This window comes from Oratosquilla oratoria, chromosome 15, assembly GCF_046742065.1.
Source record: "Oratosquilla oratoria isolate Oo_2021 chromosome 15, ASM4674206v1, whole genome shotgun sequence".
NCBI classification, from domain to species: Eukaryota; Metazoa; Arthropoda; class Malacostraca; order Stomatopoda; family Squillidae; genus Oratosquilla; species Oratosquilla oratoria.
In genome coordinates this window covers 57,044,915-57,062,414 of record NC_134791.1, presented here as the reverse complement: position 1 = coordinate 57,062,414, position 17,500 = coordinate 57,044,915, and the positions used below count along the sequence as shown (strand labels likewise).

The 17,500-nt window shown below is 37.6% G+C and overlaps 1 protein-coding gene across 1 annotated transcript in view; it reads right to left on the bottom strand.

Annotated features, from left to right (window-relative positions):
* Positions 1–17,500, bottom strand: part of LOC143033462 (uncharacterized) — a 22,810-nt gene that overhangs the window by 1,324 nt on the left and 3,986 nt on the right. Inside the window, exons 2-5 of the mRNA XM_076198934.1 lie at positions 14,195–14,286; positions 8,888–9,003; positions 3,811–3,966; positions 1,524–1,675 (exon numbers count right to left, since the gene is read on the bottom strand). Of these exons, the coding sequence (XP_076055049.1) occupies positions 1,524–1,675; positions 3,811–3,966; positions 8,888–9,003; positions 14,195–14,267 (497 nt within the window). The 5' untranslated portion in view covers positions 14,268–14,286. The remainder of the gene's footprint in view (positions 1–1,523; positions 1,676–3,810; positions 3,967–8,887; positions 9,004–14,194; positions 14,287–17,500) is intronic.

Below are 17,500 nucleotides of genomic sequence, written 5' to 3'. Positions count from 1 at the left end.
AACCCCTTGCAGAGATTATGAAAAGCTCTGCCTGGTGGAAACAGGGAAAGAATTCACAACTAGAATTAAATAACACGCAACAACATGCATAAATGAAAGATTTTAATCACTGCATTGACTGGGCTAAATATTCACCCATTTTATCATGAAAGTCAATTGTTAACAGGAAGTAGTAATTCGTATAAGTTGGATAGTTTTGTCATAGGTAATATTTGTGAACAGATTGGAAATTCTCGACAAGTATCTTTAATGTAAACTCTTGTGACGTTCTAAGCTTATACTTGAGTATATAGGACTGAGAACTTTCAGAATTTGTAGTCCTCAGTTTTTGGACCCTGAAATCGGCTTCATTAGATTTCAATTAAAGAAGTTAGCCTACCCGGCCTGATTCTTGGATCAAGCCCTCAGCAAGGCCAGGGCCAGGCATTTTAAAGCGTCATCTCCCACCACTCAACACTCTGCTCAAAGACGTCTTAGAACAACAGTAAAACCATCAATACTTTTGTTAATCTAGTCCCTAAGGATCGTCTCAAATTTGGTTACCGCTATCCTAACACAGTGCATAAACAAATTTTAAACGTACACCAAAGGTTTAGGGTGGCTGACTGTCCTGGAAATTACAGCTTATCCTGTCAATATTGTGATCTGATGTACCTAGGCCAAACTGGGAGAGATTTGAACACTAGACTTGTCGAACATAAAAATTCCATCAGATATGCCCAAGAAAGTTCGGCTGTATTCCATCATGTTAGTCGTCAAAACCACCGGATTGATTGGGACAAGGCCATACTAGTGCTTAAGTTCAATTGTGGTTTTAGGAGGAAGAGAGCTGAGTCTGCTCTAATTGAAGAATGTCCTAATTTTAACATTTCTAAAGGACAATGGTCTCCGGACATTATTTCACGTTTAGCGGTGAGTCTTCTTGTCAGTAATTGTCTCCCTCCTGACCCTTCACCTGACCTCATGCTTAACCCGCGACATTTCCTTGATTGAGATCATCTAGCCCATCATGTAGGCTGTCCGAGTTCCCATTAATTCCCCTTCCTTGTAACAGAGTACTATATACGTCTTACCACTTCGCCTATTTTGTACTTTCCTGAATAGGGCTACAGCTAGTAGCCGAAATATAGAAGTTAACGTTCTCCCAAACTTTTCTTTCAGTCCGACTGTGTGTTCTCTGTGTGGCACACACAAACACAAACACACACACACACACACACACACACACACACACACACACACACATACACACACAAACACAAACACACACACACACACACACACACACACACACACACACACACACACACACACACACACACACACACACACACACACACACACACATACATACACGCGCGTACGCACATGCACACACATACACACACATATAGATATATATGTATGTATATATATATATATATATATATATATATACATGTATATATATATATATATATATATATATATATGTATATGTATATATATTTTTATAAAGAACAAAACATTTCCTCTATACTTACCCGATCTTCTTAATCTCCAGAGAAGATACTGTGAACTTGCATACATCTCTAGAGAGACCAGCGCTAAACCAGACGTCTACACCATGGATGACAGCATCGAGGTCAAACTTAGGTCCCAGGTTCATGAATGTCGCGACGCCTTTGTAATATGCCTTGAAGTAAGAAAGAAACATTCTAATTTAGCTAATGAAAGGAACTAAGAAATTTTGGATACCAAGGATATTTTACCATGTCATGTGATTAAACGGAAAAACTCTCCTTAGAAATTGAGAAGAGCCTTTGTTTATTTACTTCCCATCCCCATCCCTGCTTCTTTGTGTGGAGAAGGAAGATTTGCAATACAGGGGGAAATCTTGTAGTGAATACATAAATTGATAGAGGAGAGCATTTCCCTTTAAGAAAAAACATGCTCTGACTTTGACTGCTAAGAAGTGGTGGACCATATCATTACATGCAACATACCTTTACTCTATGAAACACTCCTTCCCACGATTTTTGTGAGTTCTGTTGCATCAGAAGCATCCCTTCCACAATTCTAAATATACAAAGTAATTTTTGTTGAGTTTTTGAAAACCTACCAATGATACTGCGTGAGTAGAGCAACATCATAAGTTTTTTTTACATAGTTGAATTTATCATGAACAAGAGGTTCTGAATGAATTGCATATTTTAAAAATGTTCATTTGACCCTCAAAAGCGTGCTGTGTACTAAAATTAATAGAAGACAGAAAAAAAGAGAGATTTTATTCACCTAGAAAGATCACAACTGCAGGAAAATAAATTGAAGTGAGAAATAGAAGCCTGATGTTGCAATAAACAAATTCTAAGTTCAAGATTTGAATAAGTTATCTTTTCGGAGGCATGGGGCCTACCGACTAAGATTGTAAGTGACAATCATACGAAAATAAAAACACGAAAGAAAGACGGATCTTAGGGACGGCAACAGTGTGTGACAGATAGGACACACATATTTGGTTGCCGTTCTCCTCTTATGCCTTGCCTTCTAGTAGGATGAGACTACGGATGGCAGGATCCCTAGTCCCATTACTCCGTCCCATAGCCTTTTACGACACACATGGGGAGTACGGTGGCAGAATTCTCCCCAACCCCTACCACAATGGATAGGAAAAGGCAGTTTCGTAGAAATAGCAAAGGACAGCTTCAAGGGAAGAACAATAAAGGATAAACAGTTGTACTGCAACGTTAGTAACACTCCTTTATGAGTAGGAATAACACAGAAAATATGTTTTAACATAACATATTATATGTGGTTCCTGCCCGTAGCGGCTCCCAAAAACAGCCCCTAAAACATTATCTACGTATTATCATCCAATCACAATTGCATGTTCCCATGCAGCCAATACCCCAGCACGGGGTATGAAGTCAACCTATCAATATCCATAACCAGAGTAGACTTAATTCTGGCAAATACCAGAACCTGGTCATACATAGACTATATAAGAACATAATAACATAAGAATGAAGGAGACTGCAAGAGACCATAAGGCCTACACTAGAATTTTCCTCCTCCTTGTCTATCATTACTTTGAATATCTAGACCTTGGCAAATAACGTTACCTTCCTCTCTTTACTACAAAAGTTTCTCCCTTACCAATGAAATATCGGCCGAATAAAATTACCATGGAGGAATCAGAACGAATACAAGATTCGAATAAAGCCAATGAGTTGAACTAAGTTTCTCTACTGAATAAATCTGCCTGGTAATAAACAAAGCGAATACAGGAGTCAAATTGTTTAGTTTTATTGCTTTAGCCTTCCTCAACGAGCCATCAAATATTCCAGTATACTTTATAGAATTAGAATCTGCGTTAGACGACTTCAACCAGTAAGGGGAACATGTCCATCCTGAAAGAGATCATTAAATGTCTGCAGGCGTTTAACCTAAGCACTCAACTAGTGGTCAGAATGAAAATGTGAAACATAGAATTAGAGCAGAAACATTAAAATATCTTATATCACCGTCTCAGTAACCAGTTTTTTTTTTTTCAAGTTAACTGATCTTCCTTTTTTCAATCTCTAAATTTGTACTTTACAACACAGAAAAATTACCATGTTCTGTAGGAAAAAAACAATAAATAAGAATCGGGTATTGCGATGTTCTCTATTACTACTTCTGTTGGTGTTGCCCAGTTGTAAAGCCTAAGCCAGCCTGCAACAAAGACTTGTACCTTTATTTGTTTCTGAAGACGAGGCTCTAGACATAAAGACATCAAGAACATCTTTGATCCTATTTAATTTGTACAATTTTTCAAACTCGAAAACTTACCTTAAGGGTGACGACACCCATTGTACACTGAATGCCGTTAACCTTGCCATCTGCATCGAAAGTGAAGTGAGCGTCATCCTTGCGCTCCAAAGTCGAGATACCCTGAAGCCAACCGTCTATGAGACCGACCTTACCGAACCAAGTCACTCCCAAGACCTGTCCATGGAAGAGGTATCAATGGGACAGTGTTGAAATCACCTCTGATGATAAATATAAGGTTCATTTTTTTCCTTGTGAATAATATGATGACGATAGGTATCATAAGGTAAACATTGGTTTCATGATGATCGTCCTGAGGGCAGAGAAAAGGTGATGATCAGAGGGATCTAGTTACCATTGATGATCGACTTAGGGTTATAACTATGAATTAAATTTTACTAAAACTAAAGAAATATTGGTTTGACTTGAAAATTATAATCTAAATTTCTTATTGAAATGCATATTTACTCAAAGAAATAATTAGGAAAAAATGAAGAATTGTTCATTTTTACTAAACATCCTGTTGCCCCTACTAAATCTAAGAACTGCAGATATAGATTTCCTTGTTATGAATATGATATACTATCTTTGTACTATTTGTTTTGAAAAAATATCTTAGATAAAAATAAATTAGTAAATCATCTCTGGATATTGGAACCTTTGGTCCTACCTGTATATACAATGAAATTTAAGAAAAACAAAACAGCTCTTGTACTGTTTATTAAAGAAAATCACTGCCCTGTTTGTCCGAATAGAGTCAAGGGTTAGTGAGACTGTCTGAAGATACTGAGGGCCGAGGAGAGTGAACAAATAATGAATAAGAATACAAAAAAGATATAGATAGAATAGACTACTTAGTGTTAATAAAAAAGATTTTGTCTGTTCCATGTTTGGGTACATCCTATTTTATATAGATGTACTTGAATGCTTCTGTGACGCTCCCCCTCAAAATTCATCCATATCATGTTATGCTGTAAAGAATTCATAGCTACCATGATAATGATCAGAGTAGACACTATGTGAGGATGGAACCTTTATTAAATGTACAACGATTCACTTGCTGAGGCTTTTTCAAATACAGAGACGTAGAGTACAACCTCAAAGCTGTTTCTACATCTTGGAAAGGATAAGGAAGGGACACTAGGAAAGGGCGTCACACGTAGTGTCATTTAAAGTCTTTCTAACCATAAGAATTACATCAATTAAAGGGTGCAATATTGAACATACCTCTGTTTTGTTCTATAGTGTTTGAACTCTGGATACTTGCTGCTTCTAGACATTTTATCTTTATCTTACATCTCTACTCCCACCATGACTTAGTAATGGACAGATATATAGTTATAGGGTTTTTCCTTAGAAAATTCAGAACCTGTAGTATTACGTACCTTGACAAAGAGTACCAGTACATCCATTAAATATTCACGAAAGCTAAAACAAACAAGGAAGAAAATATAAAATGGGTATCAACAAAATTCCATCTCGTGAACTAAAAACAACAAGACCACCAACGCTGATGTTACACACCGAGAAAACACCAACTCGTTCCTAGTGGACTGGGACCGTGATGAACTGATTTTATTTGAAACCGACAAGATACATACATACATATACCAAGGCTTTTTCCCCCTTCCAAGGGAGGTAGCCAAAAAGGGAAAGGTATAAAAACACTCCCACCCATTTCATCCCTAAATACACTCCACACCCCTCCCACCCTTCCTCTCATCTGAGCACCTCCTGGATGACGGGTCATCCCTGCACCCTGCCCACCGCCCTGGGTCAGAAGCAGTGTCGCAAGACACAGTACATCCACAGATAAAGAGAATATGTCTGGAAGTAGCAATTATTCAGAGTTCAAACATTATAGAACAAAATAGAGGCAAGTTCATTGTTTTACTCCCTTTAATTAACCTAATTCCTGCAGTTAGAAAGACCTTAAGTGTCTCCCTCTGGGATGCCCTTTCCTAGTGTCCCTTCTAAAAAAGCTTCAACAAGCAAAACTTGTACATTTCACAATAGTTTCTTCCTTACAAGGTACAATGTATTGGGATAGTTGTTCAGTAAAATAGTCAATGTACACCGTAGACCATCAAGTGACATCAACCCAGGTGTTTACAAGTTGCCATGTCTAGACTTGGCAACCAGAATCAAAGAGCATAAGAATTCAGTAAAATATAGTCAAGAAAGCTCCGCGTCATTTCAGCACATTGCAAATAAAGATCATCGCATAGATTAGGATAATGCTGAAATTATCTAAAAGTCAAAATGCAGTTTCAGAAGGAAAATAATTGACTCTTCCCTGATCATTTTTTTCCCTAATTTCAATATTTCAAATGGTCAATGGTCACCTCACTGCATTATCACCTCAGCTGTCAATCGACTACTACCTTCTTTACTCCAAGTGGACAAAGATTCACAAGGCCTGAGGAGTGTTGGTCACGTAACCTGAGCTCTCCCCTTGTTCCTACTTCTCACCTCATATTTTTTGTATATATGTATATGTCTTCTACTATGTACTCAATCTGCTGAAGAGGATCACAGTTAGTGATCGAAATATACAGAACTTTCGACGTTAGTGTCTTCTTTTCCGACGGTGGGATAAAAGTTTATTTTACTAATGTGCTACATTACTTTATTGTGATATATATATATATATATGTATATATATATGTATATATATATATATGTATATATATATGTATATATATATATATACACATACATATATATACACACACACGCACACAAAGGCGGAGCATGCCATAACAAAGTCCATAACAAAGTCGGATGCGAAAAGAAAGAAAAATTATAATAATGATAAATAAATAAATGAAAAAATAAATATGTAAATAAATAAGTAAACAAATAAATAGATAAGCAAATAGATGAATAAATAGAAATTATAATGATATAAATTATAACAAATACAATAAATAAATAAATGCATAGTTAGTTAAATAATAGATAAACATGTAAATAGTAAATAATAATAAATTGATATATAACTAATAATAAATGAAAATCAGTCAAATAATAATAAACAGACAAATGATAAACAAATAAATGATATGAAATAAATGACAGTCATTACAACATCTTGCTTAGGTATTTATCTAAATGAATCTTAAAGCTTCGACCTGAACTACAATACACTGCCTCTACAGGAAGTTTATTCCATTTATTAACTACACGGTTGGCAAGGTTGTTTCTACCCACCTCCAAATTAAATCTATTTCCTGACAATTTGAGACTATCATTTCTTGTCTGATTCTCATTCAGTGTATAAAATTTTGTCACTTCTGATCCTGTCAATTCCCTTTAGAATCTTAAAAACCTGTATGGAGTCACCTCTGTGTTTACGCTTTTTTAGGGAAACTAGATTCATATATTTTATTCGACTTTCGTATGATTTATTTTTTATATATGGAATCAGTTTTGTGGCTCTTCGTTATACTTTTTCCTATCTGACAATGGCTTTAATGAGATTCGGTGGCTATACGGAAACAGCATATTCCAAACGTGGACAAACTAACGATTAATATAGCTTGTTAATGAGAGATGGACTTTTGAAGTCAAAAGATCGCGCAATCAGTCCTAGAATCTTATTTGCTTTCTCAGAGGTTGAAATACACTACTTAGATGATTTGAGATCGTTACTGATAATTACGCCGAGATCCTTTTCATCATCCATTTTTGTTAACGAATTTCCAAATAACTTGTAATCGTACTTACTCTCATTTTTACCTGTGTGCATAACCTTTCATTTACTTGTGTTAAATTTCATTGGCCACTTTTTAGACCATTGCTGTAATTTATCTAAATCCATTTAGAAGTTTTTCCATTTAAGACAACTCTCTGTTTTCGATCATTCAGCCAATTACTAGTCCAACTTAATAGGCTACCACTTCCTTCGTCTGAAGCTAATTTAGTAAGTAGTATCAAAAGCTTTTGCAAAGTCTAGGTATACTAAATCTATGTTGATTCTCTTGTTATAATTCGAGACGACGGTATTGTAGAATTCGACTAAATTAGCCACGCAAGAACGTTTCCGTCTGAATCCATGCTGGCTATCATTTATCAAACAGTTACTTTCTAAATGATGTTTGATAGCATCTCTGATGATAGTTTCCATAATTTTTCCTACGATTGAAGTCAAGCTTATAGGCCTGTAGTTATTTTTTTTATTTATTTTTTTTATTTTTTTTTATATAGGAGTAACGTTAGTTAGTTTCCATTCTCTTGGGACATCTCCGGATATGATGGATTTCTTGAAAAAAGTTGTAATGGAACAACAATCTCATTTTTCATTTTCTTTAAGATTCTTGGATGCCAACCGTCAGGCCCTGATGTTTTATTAATTTTGAGTTTCTTTTTACACCATTTAATTTTTTTCTTTTGTTATATTTACCGCAGTAAGTTCACCCTAGATTTGTCATAGATTTCAGTTTGGAATTCACTTTGAGGTATTTCGTTTACGAATACTGAGCTAAAATAGTTGTTTGAAATATCACACATGCCTTCATTTGAATATTCAAGCTGACCGTCAGCAAGTAATAGTGGGCCAATGTGATTCCTAACAGCCTTTTTATTTCTAATGTAATTATAGAATTGTTTGGGATTCTCTTTAGATTTATCAGCGACATTCATTTCATATTGTCGTTTTCGCTTTTTATTGTCTTTTTTAAATATCTCTGTATTATTACATAACTATGATAGTCATTAGGTGCATCTGAGCACTTGTACTTCTTGTGAGCCTGTCTCTTTTTAGCAATACTTTTTTCAGTTTCTATGTCAAGCCATTTTGAGCGAGCCTGATCTGGGAGGCGTCTGCCCTTAAACGGGATGTAAGTATGAATCATCTTAGTAAGCGCATTTGGAAATATTTCCCACATATGTTCTACAGGTCTTTCTCTTAATTTTGCCTCCCAATCTATAAGCTATATACACACACACATACACACGCACACACACACACACACACACACACACAAACACACACAAATAAATACAAATTTGAAAACACACACATCAATACATAGAGAACAATAAATATAAACGCCCTGTATTATGTTTGGCATCTTTGAATAGGAGCAATACTCACCGTGTGATTGAAACCCAAGGATGCTTCGGGTAGTGGCACAGTGTCCAACCCTTCGTTCACCATCATTGTCTGTATGTTATCCAGAACCATATCGATGTATTGGTTGAGGCCCTCATCTGGAAGAGAGGACAGTTCAAGGGATCTCTATGTGAACAGCTATACAGTGTACTTTTGTTTTTAATGTTTTCATCTGTCTGGATATTCTCAACGATGACAAAAAGTGGCTGAATTCTTAAGAGGTAGAAAGTGTGGAATAATGAAAAATAACAATATTTTTATACAAAAAAAAAATGTTCCGTTGAGTCCCATAAGAAGAAATAATCTCGCATATGGTACTTCACCTTTTCACAAGTTGTTTTCCAACACCAGCTACAGAACATTACACCAAAGAACACATCTATACAGATGACCTGGCAATTACAACACAACATAGAAACTGCAAAATAGCAGCCAGAAACACCCAAGCATCCTTAGACAAACTTGGCTCAAAAATAAAAAAGTTTCATTCCAGAAATCATCAGTAACATTACTCGCGCCAAACAAGAATAGATAATAGTCTGTCTACCTGTACATCAAAGGCAGCAGCTGAAGCACACACACGCTCCCACCCATTCCACTCCCCTCTACCACCCATTGTTTCCCTCTCATCTTTGTTCTTTAAGAATGAAGGTTTGTTATCCCTGTCTCCTGCACACTGGCCCACTGCCGGGCCAGAAGTAATGCAACAAGACACAGTACATTCACAGCAGGGTCACCACATTTGCGCTGCGACCCTCCCTCATCGTAGCCAAATGTGGAAAATAGAGAAGACGGCGAGAAATCCCTTCGGGATATGTCAAAATATCATCATCCATAAGCAACCATTCTCCACGCACACCTATTACTTGTCTTCTCCCTTTCCTGCTCCACAGACATTTCCCTTTTTCTCAAAGTTCTTTTCATCCCATCCATCCACCACATTTTGGTCGTCCCCTCAAGTTTATTCTATCCACATCTACTTTCCACATTTTTGCTAATATTTCTCCACTCACTCTTTCCGTATGTCCAAACCATCCAGATAAGTTTTCATCATGCCTGCCTGCAAGCTCTCCTCATATCCTTGATCTCCTCCTCATTTCTCACTCTATCCACCCTTGTAACCCCCATCACATTTCTGAGTCTCTTCATCTCAAAGAAATTTAAGCTTCTCCTTTCTCCCTTTCTGAAAGTCAATGTTTCCGCCTCATATAGTGTCATGAGCACAATCACCGCTTCATATAATCTTCTCTTTGCATTCCTTCTCAGGTGCCTATTTCCCATTTGACACTTTTCAATTCCCCCAAGACATCTACTTGCCTCTCTCACTCAACAGCATACCTCCACTCCCACTCCTCCATTGCCTACCACATGTCATCTCAAATACGTAAAAATATCCATTTCTTCCAGGCTATTTCCTCTAACATTTACTTCCGATTTGCTGCCACCTTCTCCCTTGCACATCTCATCACCTTACTTTTATCCACATTTACTTTCAAATTTCTCAAATCGCATACCTTACCAAAACCTGCCTTAGACTCTCCTCTGACCCAGCCACAAGGATAGTGTCATCCGCAGACAACACCTGGCTCACCTCCAAGTTCCCTCCACTATCTCTAACCATATTCAATCTCCTGCCCATTAGCTTTGCATTTACCTCCCGTACTACCCCATCCATGTACACATTGAACAGCCATGGTGACATGACACAGCCCTGACGCAGCGCCACTTTCATCTCACACTACTCACACTCTCAATTTCCAATACTAACACAAGCTCTATTACTCTTGTAAGAACTCTTGACTACCCTTAGAAACTTCCCCCTAACCCTATATACCTGCAATACCTCCCACTGTGATTTCCTGTCTACCTGTCATAAGCCTTCTCCAAATCCATAAAGGCCACAAAAATATCCTTATCTTTTTCCAAAATCTTCTACCACATCTGCCTTACTACAAAAAAAAAAAAAAACCCATTCATCCTCTACCTATCCTAAACCCATACTGCTCCTCACCAATTATTTCCTTTGTTCTTCTCTTAATCCTCTCAACTAACCCCCATAAGCCTTTCTAACTGCTCTCAACAAACTGGTCCTTCTAAAAATACAGCATTCACATTTGTTCCTTTTCCCTTTGCACCTGCCAATCCACTCTAACCTCACCTCCCTTTTTTCAGACATTCTACATAACACCCATCCATTCCAGGTGCCTTATCGGCTCTCATGATTTTGAAGGCTCCTCTTATTTTTTTTTCTCTACCTAACTCACCTCCCCCTTACTCTCTTAACTTCCATCCAAAACATTTTTATTCTTAAAAAAGAAAATATATTTCTACCACATCTTGCCTCTGTTTCTCTATTCGCCTCCTTTATGTTTTACATTTCACTTTTACCTTCTTTTTCTTGTACCTCTCATATGCGTCCTGAGTCCTATCTTATAACCAATCGAACTATGTTCACTTCTTCTCTTCTACTACCATCTTCATCTCATCAGCCCACCACTCACTACCCTTTCCTTCTGTTCCCTCCTATTCTCGTCGTTCCACATATCATCTTTTCACACCTTATCATTTCGTCCTTGAAAGAAACCCATTCCTCATCTACTCCCACCTGTACTCTATACCTCCCGACGTCCTACACTTCTCTCAAATTCTCCAAGTATTCCTTCTCTTTTTCCTTCTCATTCAGCTTGTTTACTCTAAGTACCTCTATGCCTTGCTCCGTTTCTTTTTTTCTTCACATATCCTCCACTCTCAATTCCCTTTCTTAAAAAAATCATCTGACATTCCCCCTACGAACATAGACATCCGGAACTCTTCTTACCCTTCCTTTGGATACCACAGCATAGTCCATTAATGCCTAATCAACCACTTTTCCACACATCACCCTTTCCCGTATATGCTTATGCTTGACTTTCTTCTTAACTACTGCATTTGCTATCATCAACTCTCTAGACCCATCTTCAGTATGAACCCTACACTATCAATTTTACCTGCCACTCTAATAAGTCCTATCACTTATATCCAAACAAGCCTCCCTTTCTTCTAAACTCTTCTCACAACCAGTTCCAGACGCACTTACTAAAAACAATATCTTCCAGCCCAGTTTTCTCAATTTTCTTTAATCATCTCCAATCCCCGACCCATTATCCTTGCATTTACCTCTCGCACCACCCCATCTATGTATAAATTGAACAGTCATAGCGACATGACATATCTCTGGCGAAGTCCCACCTTTACCTCAGCCTATTCACTCTCTCCATTTCTAACCCTAACACAGGCTCTAATACTCACGTAAAAACTCTTGACTGCCCTTAACAGCTTTCCTTCTATCCCATATACCTGCAATACCTTCCACAGTGCCTTCCTGTCTACCCTGTCATAAACCTTCTCCAAATCCATAAAGGTCCAAAAAACATTCTTACCTTCTTACCTTTACACCATCCAGCTCTAAGAAAGTACCAACATATAATAAGCCTGACCATAGAATGAAACTGCCCTTCATGTAACCCCCACACAGAAGACACTGCCTTACACTACCAATCCCTAGGCAACAGCACAATAATTCTTCCTTGAGTGGGACTCAATAGAGAAGTGGGGGCAACGGATTGATTAAGTTGCTATACCTTACTATAAAACTTAGTTTACATATTACTAAAAGGATACATGCATATACTAAAGGCTTTTCCCCCTTACAAGGGAGGTAGCCAAAAAAAAAGCATAAAAAATATTCACACCCATTCCATCCCTAATACACTCCACTCCCCTCCACCCTCTACCCTCCCTCTTATCTTGACACCTCCTGGATGGCGGGTCATCCCTGCATCTTCTCTACTACCCTGGGTCAGAAGCAGTGTCGCAAGACACAGCACATTCGCAGGAAGGCCGCTTCATAAAATCGGCGACCCCTACTCTCCGTCCCCTCATGCAAAAAAGGAGAAGACGGGGAGAAATCACTTCTGGCTGCGTCAAATTTTTATCATGCATACTACCTCACCCCCATCCCCAAACCATTCCACATCATGCATGACAGCATCATCCATACACAACCATTCTCCATTCACCCCTATCTTCTGTCCTCTTCCGTCCTTCCTCAACAGATATTCCCCTCTTCCCCAAAGCCCCCTTTACCCCATCCATCCATCTCATCCTAAGTCGTCCCCTCATGTTCACTCCTTCCACTTCTGACTTCCACACCTCTTTTACCAGTCTTTCTTCGCTCATTCTTTCTATGTGTCCAAACCATCCCAACACTCTTTCATGCACCCTATCTCCCAACTCCCTTACCACCCCCGTTCTCCCCCTCACCTCCTCATTTCTCATTCTATCCAGCCTAGTAACCCCCATCATACTTCTCAGGAACCTCATCTCAAACACATTCAAACTCCCTCTCTCTTCCTCTCTTACGTTCCATGTTTCTGCTCCATACAGTGCTGTTGGCACAATCACCCCTTCGTACAGTCTCCTCTTAGCATCCATTGCCAAATGTCTATTTCTCATTACACTTTTTAATCTACCAAATAATTTACTCACTTCTCTCAATCTACATTCTACCTTCACCTCCACTCCTCCCTTTCCTGCCACATTCGCACCCAAGCATCTAAAACTATCCACTTCCTCTAGTCTCTCTCCCTTAATGCTCACTTCCAGTCTACTGCTACTTTCACCCATTGTACATCTCATCACCTTACTTTTACCCACGTTTATCTTCAACTTTCTTCTTTCACACACTCTTCCAAATTCTGTCACTAACTTCCTCAATCCTTCCTCTAACCCTGCTACAAGCGCAGAGTCGTCCGCAAACAACAGCTGGCTTACCTCCAACTTTTCTCCATTTTCTTTAACCATCTCCAATCCCTGACCCACCACCCTTTCATTTACCTCTCACACCACCCCATCAATGTATAAGTTGAACAACCAGGGCGATACAACACATCCTTGACGAAGTCCCACCTTTACCTCGAACCACTCACTCTCCATTTCTAATCCTGACATACGCTCTACTACTCTCGTAAAAACTCTTGACTACTCCCAAAAGCTTTCTTCCTATCCCATATATCTGCAAAACCTCCCACAATGCCTTCCTGTCTACCCTGTCATAAGCCTTTTCCAAATCCATAAAAACCCAAAAAACATCCTTACCTTTTCCTATAGCTTTCTAAAAAGATACCCCCAAAATGAAGTGTTTTTAAGTTTCCAAAGAAAGATGAGAAAGAATTCTCAACAAAATAATTTCCTCTAACGGAATATTGGTATAGAAACTTTTTAAGCCAAATATAAAATTGGGTGCCTTACCTTTTATAGACGCCGCACGGGAGCCAAATGCACTCAACATAAGGATAAAAAGGACGTACTGAAGGGATTCCATTATCTTCTAATTTTCCTCTCTGCAAAATACAATGTTTCCTCTTAACATTTTTTCTCAGTATGAGCCCATCATTTTTGAGCTTTCATGATATTTAATTCCTATAAAATATCTGGAAGTTCCTATGCCAGAACCGCAAACCACTGAAGCATATCAATGTTATCTATGAGTTTACTTGCCCTATAGAAGGTTGTGATCTTTCCAACTTCGAGTATATTGTATGCCGACAAATACATTAAGCAGGAAACTCGCCCTACATCAACAAATGGGAGCCATCAAACAATGTGTTTAATTTGTCCACAACTCTACGTTTACACGATATATGATTATCATAAATACCAAAATACAATGTCCAGATGTCAACAACCTCCCGATATATGACGCCATCATAGTATAGTGGATCAGTCGAACCTGGACAATTCTTCTGGATTTTTTAATTTATTGCAAGCAAATAGTTAGTATTTGAAAGTATTAAAGCCGGAGAGAGGCAGAAACCGAAAAAGATAGTAATTGGAGCAGTCCTCCAACAAGAAGGTTCAGATGGAAAATAGTCTTAGTATTAACTCCAATGAAGCATAATACATCGCGACCCAACTAAATGCTTTGGCAGTCGCCTGGACACTAAAACAATTCAGAAAATTATCCTAGGACACAAGATCATAGTGCTTACTGATCACCAACCCCTCAAATATTTCTTTAAAGGCTAAGATAGCTAGATGGAATACTGCGATCTTAGGGTTCAACCATTCGATAGAATACATTAGAGGGAAAGCAAACGTAGTTGCTGACGCCCTCAGCATAAATACATGCATCGTTATAGTTCCATTTACTTAGTGCATCTCTCCTGGGGAAGGGTCCCATTTAGTCTCCCGACTCCTCATGTTACCCCACAAGAAAAAATCACAAACGTACAATTCCGGTGATCTTGGGGGTCAGGGAATGACATGTTTACCAAACAATTCTTGCACAACTGCCATTGATTGCCTTGCAGTGTGTGACGTCACATCATCTTGTTGAAATCAGGTTTCGTAAAGTTGTGGAAATTTGTTCAGTGCAGGTGCAACAAAAATTGCAACATCTCAACAGACCGATCCGAAGTGACAGTCACTGTGCTCCTCTGTTCATTTTCGAAAAAAGTCGATGATGATGATGATGATGATGATGATGATGATGATGATGATGATGATGATGATGATGATGATGATGATGATGATGATGATGATGATGATGATGATGATGATGATGATGATGATGATGATGATGATGATGATGATGATGATGATGATGATGATGATGATGATGATGATGATGATGATGATGATGATGATGATGATTAGATAAACACCTGTAATGACTGCCATTCATTTGATATTATATGATTATTTGTTTGTTATTATTTGTCTGTTTATTATTATTTGCTTCATTTTCATTTATTATTAGTTACAAAGGATTACAAAAGATTACAAAGGCGGAGCATGCCGACAGGAGACCTTTTGATCCATATATAGGTCGGATGCAAAAAAAAAAATCATATTAATAATAAATTAAAACTAATAATGTAAATAACAAATAAAATACATAAATGCATAGGTATAGTTGAATAACAAACAAACAGGTAAATAGTAAATGATGATAAATTGACATATAACTAATAATAAATGAAAATCAGACAGACAAATTATAACAAAACAAAAACAAATAATAGAACATAAATTATAATCATTACAGCATCTTACTTAGGTATTTATCTAAATGATTCTTAAAGCTTCGAACTGAACTACATTGCACTACCTGTGCAGGAAGTTTATTCCATTCATTAACTACACGGTTGGCAAAGTTGTTTCTACCTACTTCCAAATTGAATCTATTTCCGGACAGTTTGAGACCATTGTTTCTTGTCTGATTCTCATTCAATGTGAAAATTTTGTCACTTTTGATGTTGTCAATTCCCTTTAAAATCTTAAAAACCTGTATCAAGTCACCTCTGAGTCTACGCTTTTTTAGGGAAAACAGATTCATGTGCTTAAGTCGATTTTCGTATGATTTATTTTTGATATTTGGAATCAGTTTTGTGGCTCGCCGTTGTACTTTTTCCAGTCTGTCAATGTCTTTAATGAGATTCGGTGACCATACGGAAACAGCATATTCCAAATGTGGACGAACTAACGATTTATATAGCTTGTTAATGAGTGATGGATTTTTTAAATCAAAAGATCGCGCAATCAATACCAGAATCTTATTTGCTTTCTCAGTGGCTGAAATACACTGCTTGGATGATTTGAGGTCGTTACTGATAATTACGCCGAGATCTTTTTCACTGTCCACTTTTGTTAACGAATTTCCAAATAACTTGTAATCGTACTTACTGTTATTTTTACCTATGTGTATTACCTTGCATTTACTTGTGTTAAATTTCATTAGCCACTTTTCAGACCATTGCTGTAATTGATCTAAATCTTCTTGAATATCTAATTGGTTTGAGTGATCATTTGCCACTCCGCACAGTTTTGTATCATCAGCAAATTTGGAAACAGTAGATTTTAGTCCATGGTCTATATCATTTATATATACTATGAATAGAAGTGGCCCAAGAACGGAACCCTGAGGAACTCCACTTGCAACACTTTTCCATCCAGAAGTTTTTCCATTTAAAACAACTCTCTGTTTTCGACCTTTCAACCAATTACTAGTCCAACCTAATAGGCTACCACTTATTCCATGCAAAGCTAATTTAGTAAGTAGTCTTTCGTGTGGGACGGTATCAAAAGCTTTTGCAAAGTCTAAATGTATTAAATCTATATCATTTCTTTTGTCATAATTCGAGATAACTGTGTTGTAGAATTCGAGTAAGTTAGTCACGCAAGAACGTTTCCGTCTGAAACCATGCTGGCTATCATTTATCAAACGGTTACTTTCTAAATGATATTCGATAGCATCTCTGATGATAGTTTCCATTATTTTTCCTACGATTGAAGTCAAACTTATAGGCCTATAGTTATTTGGTTTCTTTTTGTCACCTTTTTTGAATATGGGAGTAACGTTAGCTAGCTTCCATTCTCTTGGGACATCTCCGGATATGATGGATTTCTTGAAAATAATTTCTAATGGAACAACAATCTCATTTTTCATTTCCTTTAAGATTCTTGGATGCCAACCGTCAGGCCCTGGTGTTTTATTAACTTTGAGTTTGTCTATACACCTTTTAATGTTTTCTTTTGTTATATTTACCGTAGTGA